The sequence below is a fragment of the Medicago sativa genome, chromosome 4 (genome assembly GCF_051527215.1).
Source record: "Medicago sativa cultivar Bolivia chromosome 4, Bolivia_mono, whole genome shotgun sequence".
Lineage (NCBI taxonomy): Eukaryota > Viridiplantae > Streptophyta > Magnoliopsida > Fabales > Fabaceae > Medicago > Medicago sativa.
In genome coordinates this window covers 79,088,028-79,107,709 of record NC_140752.1, presented here as the reverse complement: position 1 = coordinate 79,107,709, position 19,682 = coordinate 79,088,028, and the positions used below count along the sequence as shown (strand labels likewise).

At 33.3% G+C, this 19,682-nt stretch overlaps 3 protein-coding genes and 2 pseudogenes across 6 annotated transcripts; 2 read left to right on the top strand and 3 right to left on the bottom strand.

The window, feature by feature from the left end:
• Window positions 1–357: 357 nt before the first annotated feature.
• On the top strand, window positions 358–2,231 carry LOC146932310 (18.1 kDa class I heat shock protein pseudogene; annotated as a pseudogene). Its single transcript, XR_015007053.1, has one exon. The product of XR_015007053.1 is annotated as an 18.1 kDa class I heat shock protein pseudogene (transcript).
• On the top strand, window positions 1,388–2,231 carry LOC146932311 (18.5 kDa class I heat shock protein-like). Its single transcript, XM_085703954.1, has one exon. It carries the CDS (start codon window positions 1,388–1,390, stop codon window positions 1,808–1,810), a length of 423 nt encoding a protein of 140 aa, XP_085560080.1. The 3' UTR covers window positions 1,811–2,231.
• Window positions 2,232–3,180: 949 nt separating this feature from the next.
• LOC146932309 (uncharacterized) lies at window positions 3,181–9,179 on the bottom strand (annotated as a pseudogene). Its single transcript, XR_015007047.1, has 8 exons — window positions 7,965–9,179; window positions 7,618–7,730; window positions 6,874–6,952; window positions 5,962–5,990; window positions 5,162–5,255; window positions 4,827–4,916; window positions 4,490–4,685; window positions 3,181–3,795 (listed from the first exon to the last, which is right to left on the bottom strand). The product of XR_015007047.1 is annotated as an uncharacterized LOC146932309 (transcript).
• A 2,158-nt stretch (window positions 9,180–11,337) lies between these two features.
• Window positions 11,338–14,210, bottom strand: LOC146932308 (protein DEHYDRATION-INDUCED 19-like). Of its 2 annotated transcripts, none has more exons than XM_085703948.1 (5): window positions 13,851–14,210; window positions 13,543–13,682; window positions 12,358–12,435; window positions 11,962–12,254; window positions 11,338–11,719 (listed from the first exon to the last, which is right to left on the bottom strand). In XM_085703948.1, the coding sequence occupies exons 1-5, from the start codon at window positions 13,933–13,935 to the stop codon at window positions 11,611–11,613; spliced, it is 705 nt and encodes a 234-aa protein (XP_085560074.1). In that variant the 5' UTR covers window positions 13,936–14,210; the 3' UTR covers window positions 11,338–11,610. The 2 variants fall into 2 exon arrangements, with proteins under 2 accessions (XP_085560074.1, XP_085560075.1); XM_085703949.1 differs by having other exon boundaries at window positions 13,645–13,682.
• Window positions 14,211–18,111: 3,901 nt separating this feature from the next.
• On the bottom strand, window positions 18,112–19,351 carry LOC146932307 (uncharacterized). The gene is made up of 4 exons (XM_085707746.1): window positions 19,044–19,351; window positions 18,551–18,864; window positions 18,382–18,462; window positions 18,112–18,274 (listed from the first exon to the last, which is right to left on the bottom strand). The coding sequence occupies exons 2-4, from the start codon at window positions 18,679–18,681 to the stop codon at window positions 18,112–18,114; spliced, it is 375 nt and encodes a 124-aa protein (XP_085563872.1). The 5' UTR covers window positions 18,682–18,864; window positions 19,044–19,351.
• Window positions 19,352–19,682: the final 331 nt, after the last annotated feature.

Below are 19,682 nucleotides of genomic sequence, written 5' to 3'. Positions count from 1 at the left end.
GGATACTCTCCTGATACGTATCGGGAAGTATCATGTAGGTATCCGTGCAGGATACGCAGGGGATACGATACGTTATCCATTTTGAAGTATCGGGGCTTCACAGGTCCTAAGGCTAAGGGCATTGTTTAAGCATATAAAAGTAGCAACTTTTGCATTGAAAAATGTACGGTTATGTTTAACAAATTTTTGACTTATATTTTCAAGATATGATTTCTTTTTATGGGTTCTTAAACAATGTGCACTCGGTAACATGACCCATTAAACAAACTAGGTCTCTCGAGAATGTTCCTGAATTTTCAAGACTTGAGTGGTGGCAATGAATCAAAAGAGCAGCATTTTCTCGAGAGTACAAGATCATTCCACCATCTCCTTTATAAACCCGTGACTCCGCTATCCAGAACTATGCGATTCACACCGAGCCTATAGCAAGCATTAATCACTTTAGTTCTCAATTACCATCTTACAAAGTTCTCTACTTCTTCAAAATGTCGTTGATTCCAAGTTTCTTTGGTGGCCGAAGGAGCAACGTTTTCGATCCATTCTCCCTTGACGTTTGGGACCCCTTCAAGGATTTTCCATTCTCCAATTCTTCACTTTCTGCTTCTTCATTCCCTGGTGAGAATTCCGCTTTTGTGAGCACAAGAGTGGACTGGAAGGAAACTCCAGAAGCACATGTCTTCAAAGCTGATCTTCCAGGACTGAAGAAGGAGGAAGTGAAGGTTGAAATTGAAGATGACAGAGTTCTTCAGATAAGCGGAGAGAGGAATGTCGAAAAAGAAGATAAGAACGATCAATGGCATCGCGTGGAGCGTAGCAGTGGAAAGTTCATGAGGAGATTCAGATTGCCGGAGAATGCTAAAATGGATCAAGTGAAAGCTGCGATGGAGAATGGTGTTCTCACTGTTACTGTTCCTAAGGAAGAGATCAAGAAGCCTGATGTTAAATCCATTGAAATCTCTGGTTGAACACATATTCAAGCTCTGTTACTCTGTTTTTGGGTTGAAAATAGTGTGAACTGTGAAGTGTGTGTGTGTTCTGTTTCATTGTAATGCGTACCTGTTTATATGCTGTGTGTAAAAATAAATTCAGCAATGTGAGTTTTATTTTGTAAAGAATAAATCATGTAAATGTAAGCATAGTTTAATTATCTAGTGTCTCACATCGTTTATGTCTATTTTAAGTATTTGTAAATTCATAGTATAGCATAAATTCCACAAAGATCAAGTAAAATAATATCCACATGAAACATCCTAAGAATGGAGATATCTAATTATGTCCCTGAATGTTTACGAAGAATTCTCTTCACCTTTCATAATAACTTCAAATAAGACAGAACATGTCTCTGCAACATAACACAATCTCTGCAATATTTTAATCACACAATAAAATGTCTATGATCCCAGGCAACAACAGCCCTTTTGAGAATTCCCCATTCTCTACCTCAATCCAAGAATTTTCACGAGAAAATCCAATTTTCCTCAACAACCAGATTGATTGGAAGGAAACTCCAGAAGCCCATGTATTCAAAGCTGATGTACCAGGGTTGAACAAAGAGGAAGTAAAAGTTGAGGTTGAAGATGGAAGAGTGCTTCAGATAACAGGAGAGAGGAGCATGGAGAGACAAGATACAAATGATGGATGTCAGCGTGTTGAGCGTAGTAGTGGTAAATTCATGAGGAGTTTTACTCTTCCAGCTAACTGTAAATTGGATCAGGTTAAGGCTTCTATTGAAGATGGTGTTCTTACTGTTACTGTCCCTAAGGAAGAGGTTACGAACCCTGATCGTTTGACCAATCAGAGTTCACAGTGAGAGTAATTATGAGAATTTCTGTTCGTGGGGATTGAAATTTGAATCCAAAAATGTTCCGTTTGGCTATCTACTTGTTTTGTATGTTAGTGATTAGGAAATGCTCTTACAAATAAGAAACGTGTGTGTATCATATAAGCCTTAATGTGGGTTAGATGAAGCACCTTGTGCGTCTGGTGTCCAACACGTGTTGATGTCCACCACACCACGTGTGATTCCACAAAATTATGTTATTTTTCAATTATTATTGATGTCCATGTATGTGTCTGTACTTCATAGATTAATGGTTTGTATAAAAAAAATGGGGGAGATTTCAGGTCACAGGAATGACATTGGTCACCGGATCTGAAATCCATTGTGTTTTGTAAAATTCTGTTCTATACTTTTCATTAAAACTGAAGCTCAATCTTGAGATTTTGTATTATTCATCTAGAGTTTTATCTTGTGTCGAGTAGTAGTTAGCATCAATTGCTGCATGCTAATAAGATAAAACCATATAAAGTTATTAGCTAAACGTTTTAGTTATTAATGAGATTGTAGAAATAGATCATCTATGTTGTCTACATTTCTTATGTTACATGCATGTTTGGTTCTGCCCTAATAAAAATTGAACTTGAAAACATGAACCAAATATAGTCTACACATGTTTTTGTTTTTGCGTTGAAATTGCCTACCATCGTGCATTTATTCACTTTCACAATTTGTAGCTTCACAATTATCGCGGCGGTAAGGCATTGGGAGGCAAGAAAAATAGTTGTTGTCTGACATGTAACCAAAATTTTCTTAAAAACCAGTCTACATTTTCCCTTATGTGTGTAATCAAATGTAAGGCCTTCAAAAGAAGGATTTGATGCTCATGTCCCTTTCAATATGATGGCAAAATTATGTAGTTGTTTGAGGTACATATTCTCCAACATGTGTAGTCAAAGAGTGCATCTCTAAAAAATTCACATCAGCTGGAACTAGAATTACAAATCTGTCACATTCAAATGCCATGCCTGATCAAGCTTACATCTCAGTATAAAGGCTAGTGTTCATTGCCTAAATAATAAATTAGATTAGGCCCACAATTAATCAGAATATACAGAGATTTGGTATTTCTTTTTTTCACAAAACAAAGGTTTGGTAATTGGAAACTACATTTGGATAAATTTAATGAAATAGAAGGTTCCTCTGCAATTGAAATTTGAACTAGAAACGGATTTGATGGTTGGTTTTGGTGGTTGGTTCCAATTCCAATATCTGTTGTTATAGACTGGTCAAGAGCGATTGTTTAAAAATCTGTCTAGAATCAAACCGACCGATGAGATCTTCAGATCATGATTTAATTAATTCGATATACTAAAGAATAAATTATAAAAAATAAAAACTAGTTAAAGTAAATGACTTTTCATATTAAATCAAATTTTCCTACTGTAATGTAACTAGCAAAAGAATCGAGGCATTTTCAATGTTCTTGCATTCAAAACAACAGCACTTAAAAAAGACTATCCTTTGCATTTACATTAGTAAGAATACTAGCAAGTGAATCCCCTTTGTCATCTTTTGTTTGATCAATTTCATTTCCCTTGAAATGGAATGCCTTAGCCTTAGCATTGCTAATTAACACAGAAATGCCACTTGGTACACTTTGTGGCATTAATGTAGGATTCTTTACTGACACAAATGCCACCTTCTTCGAACCGGAATGGATTTTGCCACTGGTTGAAGACTTTGATAATGCATGCGAGTTGCTCTCTCAAGAATGAAGTTTGCCATTGGTTGAAGACTGTGATAATGCATGCAAGTTGTTCTCTGGTGAAGATTCACAAAAAGAGGCTTTTGTGGTAGAACAGTTTTCTCCTCCCTCCTCACTATTAAACACAGTCTCCTTAACTTCATCAATTTGCGATGAGCCTGTCAACATATCAGAATTATATCCTTGGCATGAGGGGGATCCTCTTTAGCTGCAACATCTACTTCACCACTCTCTGGGTCAAGTTGGTCATCTGCAGAAGACACAATTTACCATGTTTCATTACATCAAAATATTACTATAACTTTTTACATACAACGGTGACAAATGAAACCAGCAAAGGAGAGAAAATTTTTTAGGAGACTTGAACTATGCCTTTTAATTGGAAATCAAGCCGATGCTTAAAGGTTTTATAATCTCAGAAATGCCAAAAGATGCTCAGCAATATTAGAGCTTCCTTTTATCTGCTTACTAACTAACTTCTACTAGGTTTTGGGCCAACCCTAGTGAGTTGCAGTTATTAACTACTTATTACTAGCATTATGGTATTAACCCGTCCTACGCGAGATCCTTATCCTCGAGGTTGAAGTCTGAAATTTGACTCCAAATGACCACTTTAGTTGTTTGTTGGACCACTTATTCAACACCTAGCCCTTAGTTTCGCCATGCACTGTAATTAACATTCACATTCTCTTCAACCTGCTTCCAGGTGTGATATCTTCTACATATCAGCTATTGTATAATGACCATGCAGTACTTCACTCAGAATCAGAATAACAAAATCAGTTTTCAGATTCTAAACACTTCCTCTCTTTTTCTCAAACTCAGTTCATTAATCCTATTGAATACAAGCCTTGTTAACAAGACATTTATTATATTATATTAATCATACAAAAATAAAGACAGTGATAATGGAATAGCAGAAATGAGCATATCATGGGTCTTACCCCCAAGAATCGACTCAATAGCGTTATAGTTGACATCTGATGCTTGAACATAAAGATTTCCACCAAAATCCTCAACTTGACTTTCATTCTCCCTTTTATGCTTCCTCTCATCTAATATATACTTATCTGATTTCCAGACACACTCTAATGTAACATAATCGTTATCATCACTACCAGGGTAGAACTCTCTTAAAACCTGATTCAGCAGTATACATCAGAACAGACGAAGAAAAAATGGATTAGGATGTAAATTATTATTTTCGAATATATACTCGTGAGTGGTGTCTACGCATAAGTATATATAGCAGAGAACTTAGTGGTACAACTACAAACTAACCTCTATTCCCCCATGAGTTATTTTAATAGATTGCTTATTTTTGGATAGGGAAGAGATCATGTTGAACAAATAAACAACATCAAGTAATATCTGCACAAGGAGGGAAAAAAGCTCGATCAAGATAAATGCACAATCACAGGAAGATATAACATAAAGTCTTAAAATAGCACAAATTCTTTAAATTTACAGTAAATAATATCACTTGTACTTTATAGTTTATTTACAAATAACCTCACTACCTCAGCATCAGTGTTCCACATTAAACAAGTTCCAATTTGACTATGATGAAACCTTCACTAACTTAAATTATAATACATTAAACATGGGAGACTTACTTGTTGAACCAAAACTCGTAGACGCGCTAGCAAAGCCATGATTGTCACAGAAAGTCCCATAAAAAAGGATCGAGCAAACAATATAGATATCTCACTATTAAATAGTCAAGGAAACAAATTTTATATGGAAATCTTAATAGATTACTCAATAAATGTTCAAGAAGCATGCACATACTACATGATACTAGAGTTAACCATGGTAACATTAACTAAGGGGTTGTATGATCTATTATTCCAAAGTATACAGAAAAAATATGATTCAATGATTAAATAATATGTAACCAAAAGAAAAAAGACTATATCACAGAACATAACGATGACCAACCAAATTATGGAAAAATGCTTCACAAGTTCCTCTTCCCATTTCTACAAAGTTTTGTAATGACTGACAGACATGTAGAGGGAAAGAAAATCAACATAAATGAGTAAAAGAATGACAGAGCACATATAAAATTTAAGCACAGATAAAGAAATTGTATAACACTGTCTAAAACTAAGCATGAAAATTGCAAACGTTGTTCAGATGGTATTGTAAAAAAATGAAGGAAAAATAATTAAAAAACAAATATGAAACTTGTATAAATATGCATTTAGTACCATTTGGTAAGATCAATTTGTACCTTTATTACCTATCAAAAAAAAAAAAAAACTGGTACCTATATTATGAAGTATAAAAGAAAAGGTTTAACATTCATTTTTATACCATGATCAAGCCATGGCCAATCAACCAAACCCAAAGAATATAGTATAAATGAACAAATCGTTACAATATAAACCACATGATACTAGTAGAAGGATACATCGCAGCCTTCAAAATTGGTTCAACCATCTGCATGGGAAAACAGAACATCAATTGAAATAAGAGAAAGGACCCTGGAAGAAAAAAGCAATCCAATATCAAATTTATGATTAGAATCTGATAGGGACTTGAGCATTATGCTATGCCCAAGTCCCACATCAAACAGTATGGGATGGATTTTTCCAAAAAAATAAAATAAAAATAGTATAAGATGCTCGGTGGAGATTAAAAGTGATTTGATTCTTCCCCCTTGATAGCTAGATTTTAAGGGAGTGTTCTCCAATCCATGTGAGGAATTTGGGTATTATGGAGTGCTCATTGCTCAAGTCACACATCAAGTAGTATGCAATGTTCGGTGGAGTATTTAATGACTTCATTCTTCCCCCTTGATAGCTGACTTTTAAAGGAGGGCCAAGTGCTTGGATACTTATAAAAAAGGGCTACCTACGGAGAGGCTGACCAAACAGGCCAAGTAAGTTTCGCGGAGTGCAATTGTCGGGACGTCAGCTCTTAGAGGTGGTGTTGTGATAGGAACCTGGGTATTATGGGGTTGTCAAGTCTCACATCGAGTTGAATGGGATGCTCAATGGAGTATGTAAGTGGTTTGTTTTTTTCCCTTCATAGCCAGCTTTTAAGGGAGGGTTCTCCAAGCACTTGAGCACCCCATACTACTCAATGTGGGACTTGGACACACCATAATACCCAAGTCCCTCTCAACATCAATTAATGTGTCCTTTAGAAGAAAAAAAACACTAATTAATCTGTTGGATACTCAAAGTCGTACTCTAGGCATGGGAAAAGGAAGCAGCTAATGAGCCAGCACAGTAGAAACTCAACGATCTTAATTTATTATTGCTAAAAAGTATTGAAAACAGCAACATAATCACTTAATAATATTCAGCTGCAATTTCACCTCTGCTAGTAGTCGTGCAGATCCTAAAAGACGCTCCAAAAAATTCCGCTTTTCATCAAGGCATTTTCTCCTTTTTAAGCTGTCATGAAACAGCAAGTAGAACAATATTATTACCAACAAGACGAGACCTATAATAACATCACTTTTTGATGGTAAAATTTCAACAGAAATACATTTCAGAAGGCAAATAATAAAACGAAGGGCAAGAAAGAAGTAAGACTTCAATCTGTTTAATTATGCAAAAGAGTGAGCCATTTGACAGAGGACTGTAATTTTGTGTTATAATGTTGTGACATCCATATTTACATACCTTGTTCTTTAACCACAACATGCAAGCTTGAATAATGGTCTATGGTATTGGTAAGTATCAGTGTATCACATCTCTTTACATGAAAATTTTGAATTGTCACATTCAATTTTCATGAGATCTTGTACAATGAGAATTTAAAAGTTTTCAAATTTTCCTCTTTTCCTTGCATGAATATTGAAACAGGCAAGGAAAACACATGCACAATTTGAAACATTTAGAATTTTTATATATTATCATTGTCATTGTCCTAGCCACATAAAAGAGTGTTGATGTCAATTTGAAACAGTGGTAAGAGATGAAATGCATGAAATATCAACATGTTTTAAACACACAATCATCAATCATGTCACCTTCTCAGCTATCTTAATTGAATATCTAAATTGAATCTTTGAGCATAACTTTGGAAAACTCCAAAAATACTAATATAAACCTACCTCTCTAAAAGACGAATCTTCTGTTTTGGTCTATCTCCTTTGATAACATTGAAACATGATGTTACAAGCTCCACTACGTTTGCCAACTGTAGAAGATTTAAATCCCTCCGCACCTAATGACCAAACCACACAAAACTCAGAATGGCTTATAAAGACACATTACATGCATGTAAAATAAATTGTAACTACAGTTTTCCTATTCAAGTTTCCACGCAAACCCAATTACTCTTAAAAAATTAACTAAGGGGGTAAAAAGAATAGGAAAAAGGACTTCATAAAATTTTCCAGCAGTAACCAATTTCATGTCATTGAACACTGCTTCAGAGAGACTAGACTACAGTGCATACCTTCAAAAGATGCTGGAAATAGGAAGAGCGGCGGTGCTGATTCTTATTCTTGTATACCAATCTTTCAAGTATTCCACATTCACAATGGAGCTGCGAAAGCATGGATGTTATCCGCCCCTCGACTGTTTCAAATTCAGTACCCATCGAATCCTTGCAATTTAATCCAACGGCAGAACTATGATCTACAAACAAATGAAAGAACAAACAAAATGAACATGATTCATGCGTAACTGTTGGTGCAATTAGGCGACAAGTGCCATAATATGAAAGGTTAAAGTGTAGCCACACACACACAAGTAGTTACATTCAACAACATCCTGATGATTTAATCAAATAAGCTTGTTAAACTTCAGCATGGTAAACATAAGGGATATTGCTAACCCGAAATTCCAAGACTGTAAACTAAAAAGCATAAAACATAAAATGAAAAAACAAACTGACAAGCAGCCTAATAGATCACACATGCAATAATAATGATAGTTAGAACTTATCCCTTAAAACTGGCAAAAGGGCCTTTTGGATCAACTTATATAAGTTTATCTACTGGTATAAGTTATAACCACTTGTAGTGTATGTGATTCTGACTAAATGTGAACTGAAGGTAAAGTGAGCGGAGCTATAAATTTGTGTGTAAAAATCAATTAGAGAATCAAAAGTTACAAATACTAGCTTCAAGTAAAATCAATTCTAGAGGCAAAATCAATTCTACTCGAAAGCAACCAAAAATGTCAGAATCAATTCTACACCTCCATAATCAATTTTGACCCCTCTAGAAGTAGAACCAAAACATACACACCATTTGAGAGAACTTATGTTTTCAGCTTATTTCCCTAAACAGTAAACTCTCCATGATATCTTATGAAAACAGCATATAGCCTATACAAAAACAGTTTGACTTTATTTTATCTTTTGATATGAAAATAAATTGTATAAGCGGCAGTGCTTATATATGATCAGCGCTTTTGTTATAAATTGTAAATTAAGTTGTTTATCCAAACAGAGCCAAAGTGTCTCACAATAAAAAGTGCTTTGTTAGTTGGTTACTTTGACAATCAACTTACACTTGCTTCCAATTCCAAACACATTGAACTTGAAGCTAGTTCTCTATAGACTATACTAAAACCAAGTACGACATAATAAGAGTAATAATATCGCCCTAACTTATCAAACAATACATGACTTGAAATTTAATGACATAATCAACACATGAATATTAATCATGGAAAATATGAAAGAAGAACAAAACAAAGAAAACCTGGACGGTCTACGACCAGCTCCGCCAGTACAATTGAGTTTTTCGGCAAACTGAGCTCAATGCACTCTAACTTGCGTTTCTAAACTGTTGTTGTCGTTGTTTATGTTATTGCTCGGTTTTTTCGTTGTTTTTTTTTTGGAGAACTGGTTTTTTTTTTCCGACAAAATTTTATGATTTGATTCGATTTTTCTAATCTTTTTTGACACAACTTAAATCAAAGTAAACTTATGATAAATTAATTGATTTGGTTTGATTCAATTGATGATTAAAAACAAATATATAATCTACAACAAGAAAAATAATATATGATGATTAAAAAAATAATTCTAACTTCTATACAAAATTAATATCAAGTTTAGATATATTTTAGAAACTAACCTTAAAAAGTGACATCATAAGGTGATTTAATTGAATGTATGTGTGGCAAAATTATCAATGCATAACAATTAAATTTTCAAAAAATATATGAATACAACATATATTTTCGGTATTTTGTCAAAATAAATACATTTTTCTAAATAATAATAGTAATATAATGAACTCATTTAGTTTGGTCTGATGACATTAGCTTAAGATATGGGAATGTGCTCCTTCTCAAAGTCTCAAGTTCGATTCTTTTAAATTTGTCTCTCAAGTTCGATTCTTCTGAATTTGTCCAGTCAATTGTTCTTAAACCCTTACATGGTGTACATCAACTATTATAAGTTTATTTAAAAACCCGCATATAAACGTTTTTATATGATAGCCTAGCCTACTGATTGTTAATGCAATTATGAATGCAACTTCTTATGGGAAGAGTTAGTACTATCATCTATTGATGTAGAGATTTGCTCTGCTAATGCTAGCTATAAACCAGTTTTTATTCGAAAGCAAGTTGATAGTTTAGCTTGAGCATTTATATTTCAGTCCAACTCATCTTTGTATTACATACCTTCTATTTGTATTTATACTCTCATTTTAAAGGAAATGAAATAAGTTATCTTTGATTCGCCATGAAATAAGCTATCTTTGACTTAGACAGGTCTGCAAAAGCCCCAAGCTGATTCACCATGGTTTTACATGGAGACTAGTTGCTCCCATGGGGAACAAACAACTGTCATTAAACACGAGTGGTTAGTCAATGTGGGGGTCTAGCATGACATGAGTGATCAAGTCAACGCTTCCACATATAGGGGAAAGAGAAGATATTCAAAGAACTGAACTGTTTACATTCCATTTGTGATACGTCATGTGCTAGATATGTATGGATAGACACCTAGTAGTGTAATTCAGTTCTTAGCATGCATTGTCTTGGGTATTCAAAGAACTTCACCTCGTTCACCACAAAAACTAGGATCTCCTTGTACTTGGCAACTCTTCTAGGCTATTATTGTGCAAAAACAAGTACAACTATACATTGTCAAACAAGTAATAAAGTGATAAGAAAACATTGTTCTCAGGTGGATTGGCTTATTTAAGTAATGGACATTTTAGTTGGTATCATACGCTTCTCGACTTGGTGAACGTGATTCGAATCCCATTTCTAGTTCGCATCGTACCTTTTCAGCTCAGTGAACATGATTCAAATCCCATTTGACACTTTTTTTGAACGCAATCACATAGTACACACCAACCTTTATTGCACCGACATGTGTTGTGTTAGACACCAACACTTGTGATTACATTGAATTATATCATTTCTCAAAATTTTATCAGTGTCAACATGTCCGTGTATGTGTTTCATAGACACCAACGTACATGACCGCCAGGTTGCTGCTATGTTGGAATGTCGCAAACTACGCGATGCTGGAGTCAACAATGACAATATACTATGAGTACAGACAGATACTTGCCAATTTTCTCGGTTTTTGAAAATGTTTTTTTGGACTTGAATCATTCATGGTATTAATAACACTAGCACAAGTCTTTCAACGAGTTTATAAAAGTAGCTTCAATACGTTCATAAACTATTTTAAACTTATGAGCTGATAGTAATTCATGTTTAAATTTATGTGGAGACTTATTCAAACCCTAATTCGACATTTCCGGTAATTCAAACTCCCAAAGAAATTGCGACTTCGTGAACAAGATGGTGATAAAAAAAAAAAGTACAAGGGTCTTTGTGTTCACATGCCAATATAACAAGAAAAATCTTTCCATAACAATATTTTTATAAAGAAAGTAAAATACATATCTAGCGAAGATGCTTGCATGTGTGGGATAAATGTTTAACTATCATCAGATTCAGCACTATATATATATGTTGAAAGTGCTGCTGCCACAATATCACAATTAGGCTAACATCAATTGCCAAATTACCACTTATCCCACTGAAGACATCCTTCATCAAGATCCTTAAAGGTTGGATCTCATGTTTGATTATTCTTACTAAACAACTTACAACTTTCGTTATTAGTCGCCTAACAAGGTTGACAGAAACAAATCCTGCACAAAACTAGACCTCCCAGCAGCTTGTCTCATCCTTTTCTCCCGCTCTTCAATACTCAACGACGGATCAAAACTGCAAATAGATTACAAGATACATATCAAAGCCATGATTAAATGGCATAATTATTTAAAATTATGCATGCACGTCAAGTGTGAATGTCCTAGATAAAAATAAAATATAGTTCTGATGGAAAGCATGCAACACTAGTTTTATAGCATGGTTAAAACTCAAGACATGATTGAAGTTATTTTTGCATCATATGCAGAGTGGAGATCATAAATGTGATCAAGGAGTTAAACTTTATGAAAAAACACCTTGATTTCCAAATATGTTGTACAGGTGTTGTATTCTTTGTAGAAGAATCTTCAGCACTTGTTACCACAGATTTAGAGATTTCTTCTGCTTCGCATGCAGGGTAATTCAAAATAAAAGAGGATAGGAATGGATCAGCAGACGCATTGGTTACTGTGTTACTGTGCGACCGGTATCCACCACCACCACCATTAAGAAGCACCTGCAAATGAGCTTCACGTAGATCTCGACCCAAAAGAGACAACGTCTGACTGTTTGGAATAGCAACTCTTCTTAACCTGCGCCTTCTCTGTATGTAAGTTTTAGTTAAGGGAAGCAATTAAAAATTCTCATTTGAAAAAAAATTCATTAGTGGAGAAAGCTAATATTTTTAATCAAAATAGCAATATAAAGGATATCTTAAACAGGTGTCCGTGTTGCAGCGTAATGTGGCTCAACATGTCGCGTGCAACTTTAACTGAGCATACAGGACAAATCTGCATGATTTAAAAAAAAGAAAGTGAGACTATATACTATTGTATTTGAACCATTGACTCCTCATAATTCACATATGAAAGGAATATTCTAACCGCATAGTTATGTAGGTCATTTATCATCCCAAATGAAAGAAGGTACTATGTACCAGATCAATGAATTATAAATGCAAGACTGCTTACAAACAATACTGACGCGGTATCAATCAAAGATTTTGGATCATGTAATATTCATCTTGACAAAAATTTATTTATCTCACATGATAAAATATGTAACAAAAGCACAAGGGATATTGCTTTATTAGGTGTCAATTCAAATCCCTGAGGTAGGGATGTAAAGTAATAATTACAACATAGACGGATGCTAATCACTAAATTTCAGCTTATCTGAGTTTATCTTAATAAAATTTATTCATACATATTCTTCAAATGCAGCAGACATACATGATACACATGCACATATACACAAAATCAACTGTACCCTAATTGAGCATCAAGTTCTTCTCAATGATTAGACGATTGTTTAGGACAGCTAACATGCTACTTCTGTATGAAATGATTTACAACAATTTCCCATCACAACAAATGGTTGTTTGGATTGGAAAAAAATTGGTTGCAAGGATGCAAATATATACAATACATAAGGACATTTAAAAGACTGCAGAAGAGAAACAATTCTCACTGGATCTATATACCATACCATGAATTGAATTTGATTGTCTAGTCACTATAATTAAATACCAACCTACGATTACAGAAAAAACCATCTAAGTCCTCTTTGAGAGAAAAACTTTCCTCCCCCCAAAGTTTAAATTGATCAGTTATACACCTTCTTGAGCTAATTCAAAATAAATATGCCATTAAAATGCACTTGTTTCTGAGGTTGAAATATAGAAGATTCAATTCTTCATAGCTTTCCTCTCTACAACTAGCTAAAACATAATAAGCCTTCTTGTTTTCAATCATTTGAATAAGCTAATATATTAACCTTCCAACAACTTTGCTATCAATGTTTCCAACAGGATCTAAATAACATCATAACAAACAAACATATTCAAAATTAATAAGAACATAATATACATAGATCTAATGATAAGAATATGTTCCTACCGTAACTCTTGATTCACATGAATGTTCATCTTCAAGATGAGAACACAAAGATCCTATGTCAAACTCTTCATAACAATACGGACAAGGGAAATCTGGTCTCACCTCTTCTTCCACATCAAAATCATCTATTCCCAACCGATCTAAAAACACACCATAAATAAAAATCAATTTTTTTATCATACCCAGATAATAAAAATTAAATTTTAACAAACCCACGTGATAAAATTCAAATTTTTATCAGACCCAACCAGATAAATTTCTTCAACAAAAAAAAAACAAAAAACATGAGAATCACCATGAATACAAACCTAAATGAGAAGTTGGGTGATTGTGTTGAAGCGTATAGTGGCGCTTAGCGGCAGCAAGACGAGAGGTCCAGAACTCAGAATCCATTGAAGGATCAAAGAAAAAGCTTGACAAAAATGGATTTATTTATTATGTGAATGAATAATCAAATCAAATAAAATTGAGTAAACGGTTTTTAATTTTGTTTTTGTAACGAATGAAAATAATTTGAGATTGAAGGGTCCTAAGTTTGGAGAAAAATGAAAGAGGGTGATAATAATTTTTTGGAAAAATGATTTGACTTTTTCAAAGAGGTTCAGAATTGGCGAGTGAAAAGGGGTTATGTTTTGTGGTTAGCATCAACGTTGAACTTAAACAAATGTGAGGAAATGTCGGTCTCATGTTAGGATATACTACGCACGGTTTGTTTGGTCATGTTCCATTTTCTTTTTTTTCTTTTTTTTTTTATTATTATTATTATTATTTCCATGAAAGTTACGACAGATCTTTAAGACCTGACGAACGTTATCAAAATAATTTAAAGAAAATTAAATCATGAGAGAAAATATTGGTCTTACATTGATAACAAAAGTTGAATCTACAATGTAATGAATCAGTTTTTTATCAACTGAGTCAATCTTAATCGACTATTGTTATTCATATTTCATTATCCTCTCAAAATAAATATTTCATTATTGTGTGGTAACAAACAAGTGCTGTTTTTGTCAAAAATTTGCCGCCTCATTTGCATTTTTCTTCGACTGAGGTTTATCTTAATTTTGTGCTTGATTTCAATAATGATTGATGAGGTCCACTTGGTTTGAAGGGGACAAACTTATCTTCAATGCAAGGATCCAAATCTTGTAAGAAACACTTGTCGCAAGATACACTACAGTAGTACTTCGTTATTAGATTCTTTCTTATAGGGAGATAATTGTTCTAAAATTAATATTTCAAGTTTTTTTAGTACTTGTAAAAAAATAAAAGTCTAATTTTAAGCAAGTACGTAATCGATAAAAACAAAACGCCGATTCGGTTGAAATAGTATCAGAAACAGATTGCAAGATTATTCTCGGTTGGTTTGTCTGTCTATATCTAATTTTCATTAGAGTTTGGTAGATTAGGTTAAGGCACCTTGTATTATATTATGTGTTATTTGTTGTTTTTTTTTTTTTTTGACAAAATGTTATTTGTTGTTGTTACGATTATTGAATGTGATTAATTGGAAAGCTCTCTTAATAGTTTGAAATATATTTTTATGTAAAAAAGTTTATAGGAGTTAGGTTTTGAAGCCTCGTCATAAGGAGATTTTTATGCACCGTGCATAATTGCTTTCTACACCCAACATAATTGCTTTCTACACCCCAAGTAAGCCCATTATAAAATCTATTTATTTGTGGGCATAATAAAGCCCCATATTATAATTTTTTTCTTAACAATTTATTTATGCAAAATAGCTTATTCGAAATAGTTTATTTATGCAAAACAACTTATTAGAATGATTTTTTAAAAACCGCTTATTCAAAACAACTTATTTATGCAAAACAGCTTATTCCGATCTCATTTTAAAAAACAACTTATTCAAAGCTTATTTATGCAAAACAGCTTATTCGAAACAACTTATTAGGATCACTTTTTTTAAAACCGCTTATTCAAAACAGCTTATTTATGCAAAACAGCTTATTTGTGCAAAACAACTTATTCAAAACAGCTTATTTATACAAAACATCTTATTCAGATTTCATTTTAAAAAACAACTTATTCAAAACAACTTATTTATGCAAAACAACATATTTATGCAAAACAACTTATTCAAAACAGCTTATTTATGCAAAACAGCTTATTCGAAACAACTTATTTATACAAAATAGCTTATTTGTGCAAAACAACTTATTCAAAACAACTTATTTATACAAAACAGCTTATTTATACAAAACAACTTATTCCGATTTCATTTTAAAAAATAACTTATTCAAAACAACTTATTTATGCAAAACAACATATTTATGCAAAACAACTTATTCAAAACAGCTAATTTATGCAAAACAGCTTATTTGAAACAACTTATTTATACAAAATAGCTTATTTGGGCAAAACAACTTATTCAAAACAACTTATTTATACAAAACAGCTTATTTGTGCAAAACAGCTTATTCCGATTTAATTTTAAAAAACAACTTATTCAAAACAACTTATTTATGCAAAACAACATATTTATGCAAAACAACTTATTCAAAATAGCTTATTTATGCAAAACAGCTTATTCGAAACAACTTATTTATACAAAATAGCTTATTTGTGCAAAACAGCTTATTCGAAACAGCTTATTTATACAAAATAGCTTATTCCGATTTCATTTTAAAAAACAACTTATTCAAAACAACTTATTTATGCAAAACAACATATTTATGCAAAACAACTTATTCAAAACAGCTTATTTATGCAAAACAGCTTATTCGAAACAACTTATTTATACAAAATAGCTTATTTGTGCAAAACAGCTTATTCAAAACAACTTATTTATACAAAACAGCTTATTTGTGCAAAACAGCTTATTTATACAAAACAGCTTATTCCGATTTAATTTTAAAAAACAACTTATTCAAAACAACTTATTTATGCAAAACAACATATTTATGCAAAACAACTTATTCAAAACAGTTTATTTATGCAAAACAACTTATTTGAAACAACTTATTTATACAAAATAGCTTATTTGTGCAAAACAGCTTATTCAAAACAACTTATTTATACAAAACAGCTTATTTGTGCAAAACAGCTTATTCAAAACAACTTATTTATACAAAACAGCTTATTCAAAACAACTTATTTATACAAAATAGCTTATTTGTGCAAAACAACTTATTTATACAAAACAACTTATTTGTGCAAAACAGCTATTTTGCACAAAATAAGCTGTTTTGAATAAGCTTTTTATGAGTTAGAGCGAGAAATGAGTATGGATTATGAGTTTCTTTACTGGAACGTTGTTTAACATGTTATACACTGAAATTATTACTGAAACCATAATTATGGTTTAATGGTTTTGATAATCATGTATGTGAAACCAAAATAATTGTGTAATGGTTTTTAAAGAAATTATTATTGTTAGATGGTTTTGAATAATGATTAAGATGTTATACACTGAAATTATTAGTGAAACCATAATTATGATTTAATGGTTTTGATAGTCTTCTATGAGAAACCAAAATAATTGTCTAATGGTTTTGCTATGGCTATGGTTTCTGTGAGTTGGTTTCAAAACCATTTTGCAGTGGAAATGGTTTCTATGAGTTGTACTCCAAAACCATTTTGCTGTGAAAATGGTTTCCGTGAGTTAGACTCCAAAACCATTTTGCAGTGAAAATGGTTTTCGTGAGTAATGCTAACACCAGATCTGAACCGGATTGATCATAAACAACACAATTCATCACAATATTCTCAATAATTCATCAAATCCGAATTCCAGCTTATACCAACAGATTTCACATCGAAGCATTTCCTACTTCGCAAATAACTGACTGAACTGCTTTGTGAATGTTAATTAAATATAAAATACTCAAGCACAATTAAATTAACAATAAAAAATTACATTATCATGATCCATGTGACAGAGAAGTTTAATTAAATTAACAATATAAAATAATCCTAGAACATCATATGGGCTGTTGATCTCAACTTCCATTATCCTGGTGACATGATACATGAACAGGTGATTACTAATACTTCCACATTCAATTACAAAATAAATATCAACAATTTAATTCAGTAATGAATCAATAGGAACAAATAAACTGAGAATCAACAAGCTTCCCCCTGATAATTCTTTTTGTGAGATGGAGGGGGAGAGAGAGAGAGAGAGAGAGAGTGAGAGAGAGAGAGATTGCAACAACTCAAATGATCAATTGTCAAAAGGAAAAACCAAACATAAACAGACAATAAAAAAAACTATATAAAGATCCTCGTCTTCAGATAGTCAAACTAATCCCGTAAGGAATCCATCACCAGAGGGAACCAAACTATTATATCCTTAACAAAAACAAAAACATGTCTGGCTATTAAAGATTAATCCAACTTAATGCATCATCAAAATCAGATGATGCCACCACATTAAACTGGATGGACATACAGTTCACTTCAACTTAAGGAAGCCAATGGCTACATAATCAAGGAGACTGTAAAAAGCATATACCACCAAATTAAAGTTCTTTATCATGTTCCTTAAATAAAATCTACACTTACAATTGAAATACCATGCTATCAATCATTAAACCCAATTTTACTTTAACACTTGAAGAACAAACAACAATTTGATCCTAATCGATAACAAGTGAGATTAAATACCTCTTCAAAACGTTCTGATTCGTTAGCTGATTCTGCTTCAGAAACCATAGCAGGAGGTGGAGGTCCCACAAATAGTTCAGTAGCGTCGTCCAAGTCAGCTTCTCTAAAGACATGAGTTTGAAAATGCCATGAAGCATCATATGATACGAACTAAGTCAGCCGAGTCAGAAAACATTCAACAACAAAAAAAACACTTTCAGAAATCGGTACCTGAATTCGTTTTGTGCTTCTGTTAATTTGGCGGCAGCAGCAGCAAGTAACTCAGCAGACGGCATTGCAGGGCCAATCACCCTGCGTATAAAAAACAAGTTAACCAATTATCATTAAAAAATACTTCAAAAAGAAAAATACCTCAACAAAATTACTAGAGAATGGCAACCTTTTTCTAGGACCACCAGAATGATCCTCGGGAGATTCTGTCGAATGGTCGTTTACCATCTGCTCAGCTGGAACCGAACATGTTTCAGGCAATTCTGCAGAATGATCAGCTCGATCATTCCCCGGATGCATAGATTGAATTAGAGGGCCAACAACATCTAAAGTAGGGGAGGCTTTAGAAGGCAGTAAAAAAACTATATCCCCATTTTCCTTAAGATTTAAGGAAATGAAAAGCTTCTTTAAATGCTTCACTGGTTATTTCTCTGATATATCCTTTATGTCCACAACTTGTCCATTATCAATCATTTGCAATAGCTTAACACAACATCACAAAAAAAAAACTCAAAATTCATTCAATTAAGCTACCAATTACTAAAAAAACTCACTTTAGGGTATATTGTTTTGCATAAATATACATTTCATCATGTGAACAATTACAATTAAAACCCTAAAAATTAAATTTTTAAATTAAAAAGTGGGAAATATGTTGATACCTGCATCAAATCGTTGCCAACATTGGGAAACTCAGTCATCATTTGACGGAGTGCAGTTTGGGGATGAATTTCATCGGTGGAAGATTGGGAGTCATCGGAATAGTGATGCCTCTTGGATTTTCTCCTATCTCTGTCTCTCCGTTTTCTCTTTTCCTTTCTCTTGCTCTCTCTTTCTCGTTTGGAGCTTCCGTCGCTTTTTCTGCGGCGGTCCTTTTCACGGCGATGACGTCGGCGGCGGGAAGAGTGGTCGGAGTCAGAATCGGAGTCAGTGCAGGGAGAGGATGAAGAAGGGGAGGTTGAATCGCGCGACCCATTTTGGGATGCTGAAGCAGAGAAGAGGAGTTTCGTGAATCAATCAAAGCAGCGTTTGTATGTATCTGGATCATTACATGTGTCCAATTATCTGATGGTTGTGATTAACTTATGCATGGTGCATAAATTATGGCTTATGCACCACAACTTTTGCCAATTGGAAAGCTCTCTTAATAGTTTGAAATATATTTTTATGTAAAAAAGTTTATAGGAGTTAGGTTTTGAAGCCTCGTCAAAATCCTTTATTATAAAAGCTAGACTTGCTTGGCTAGCATGTTTGCCCTAATCCTCCCTATTTTGCCCTAATTCCCTAGATTTTTTCCCTCC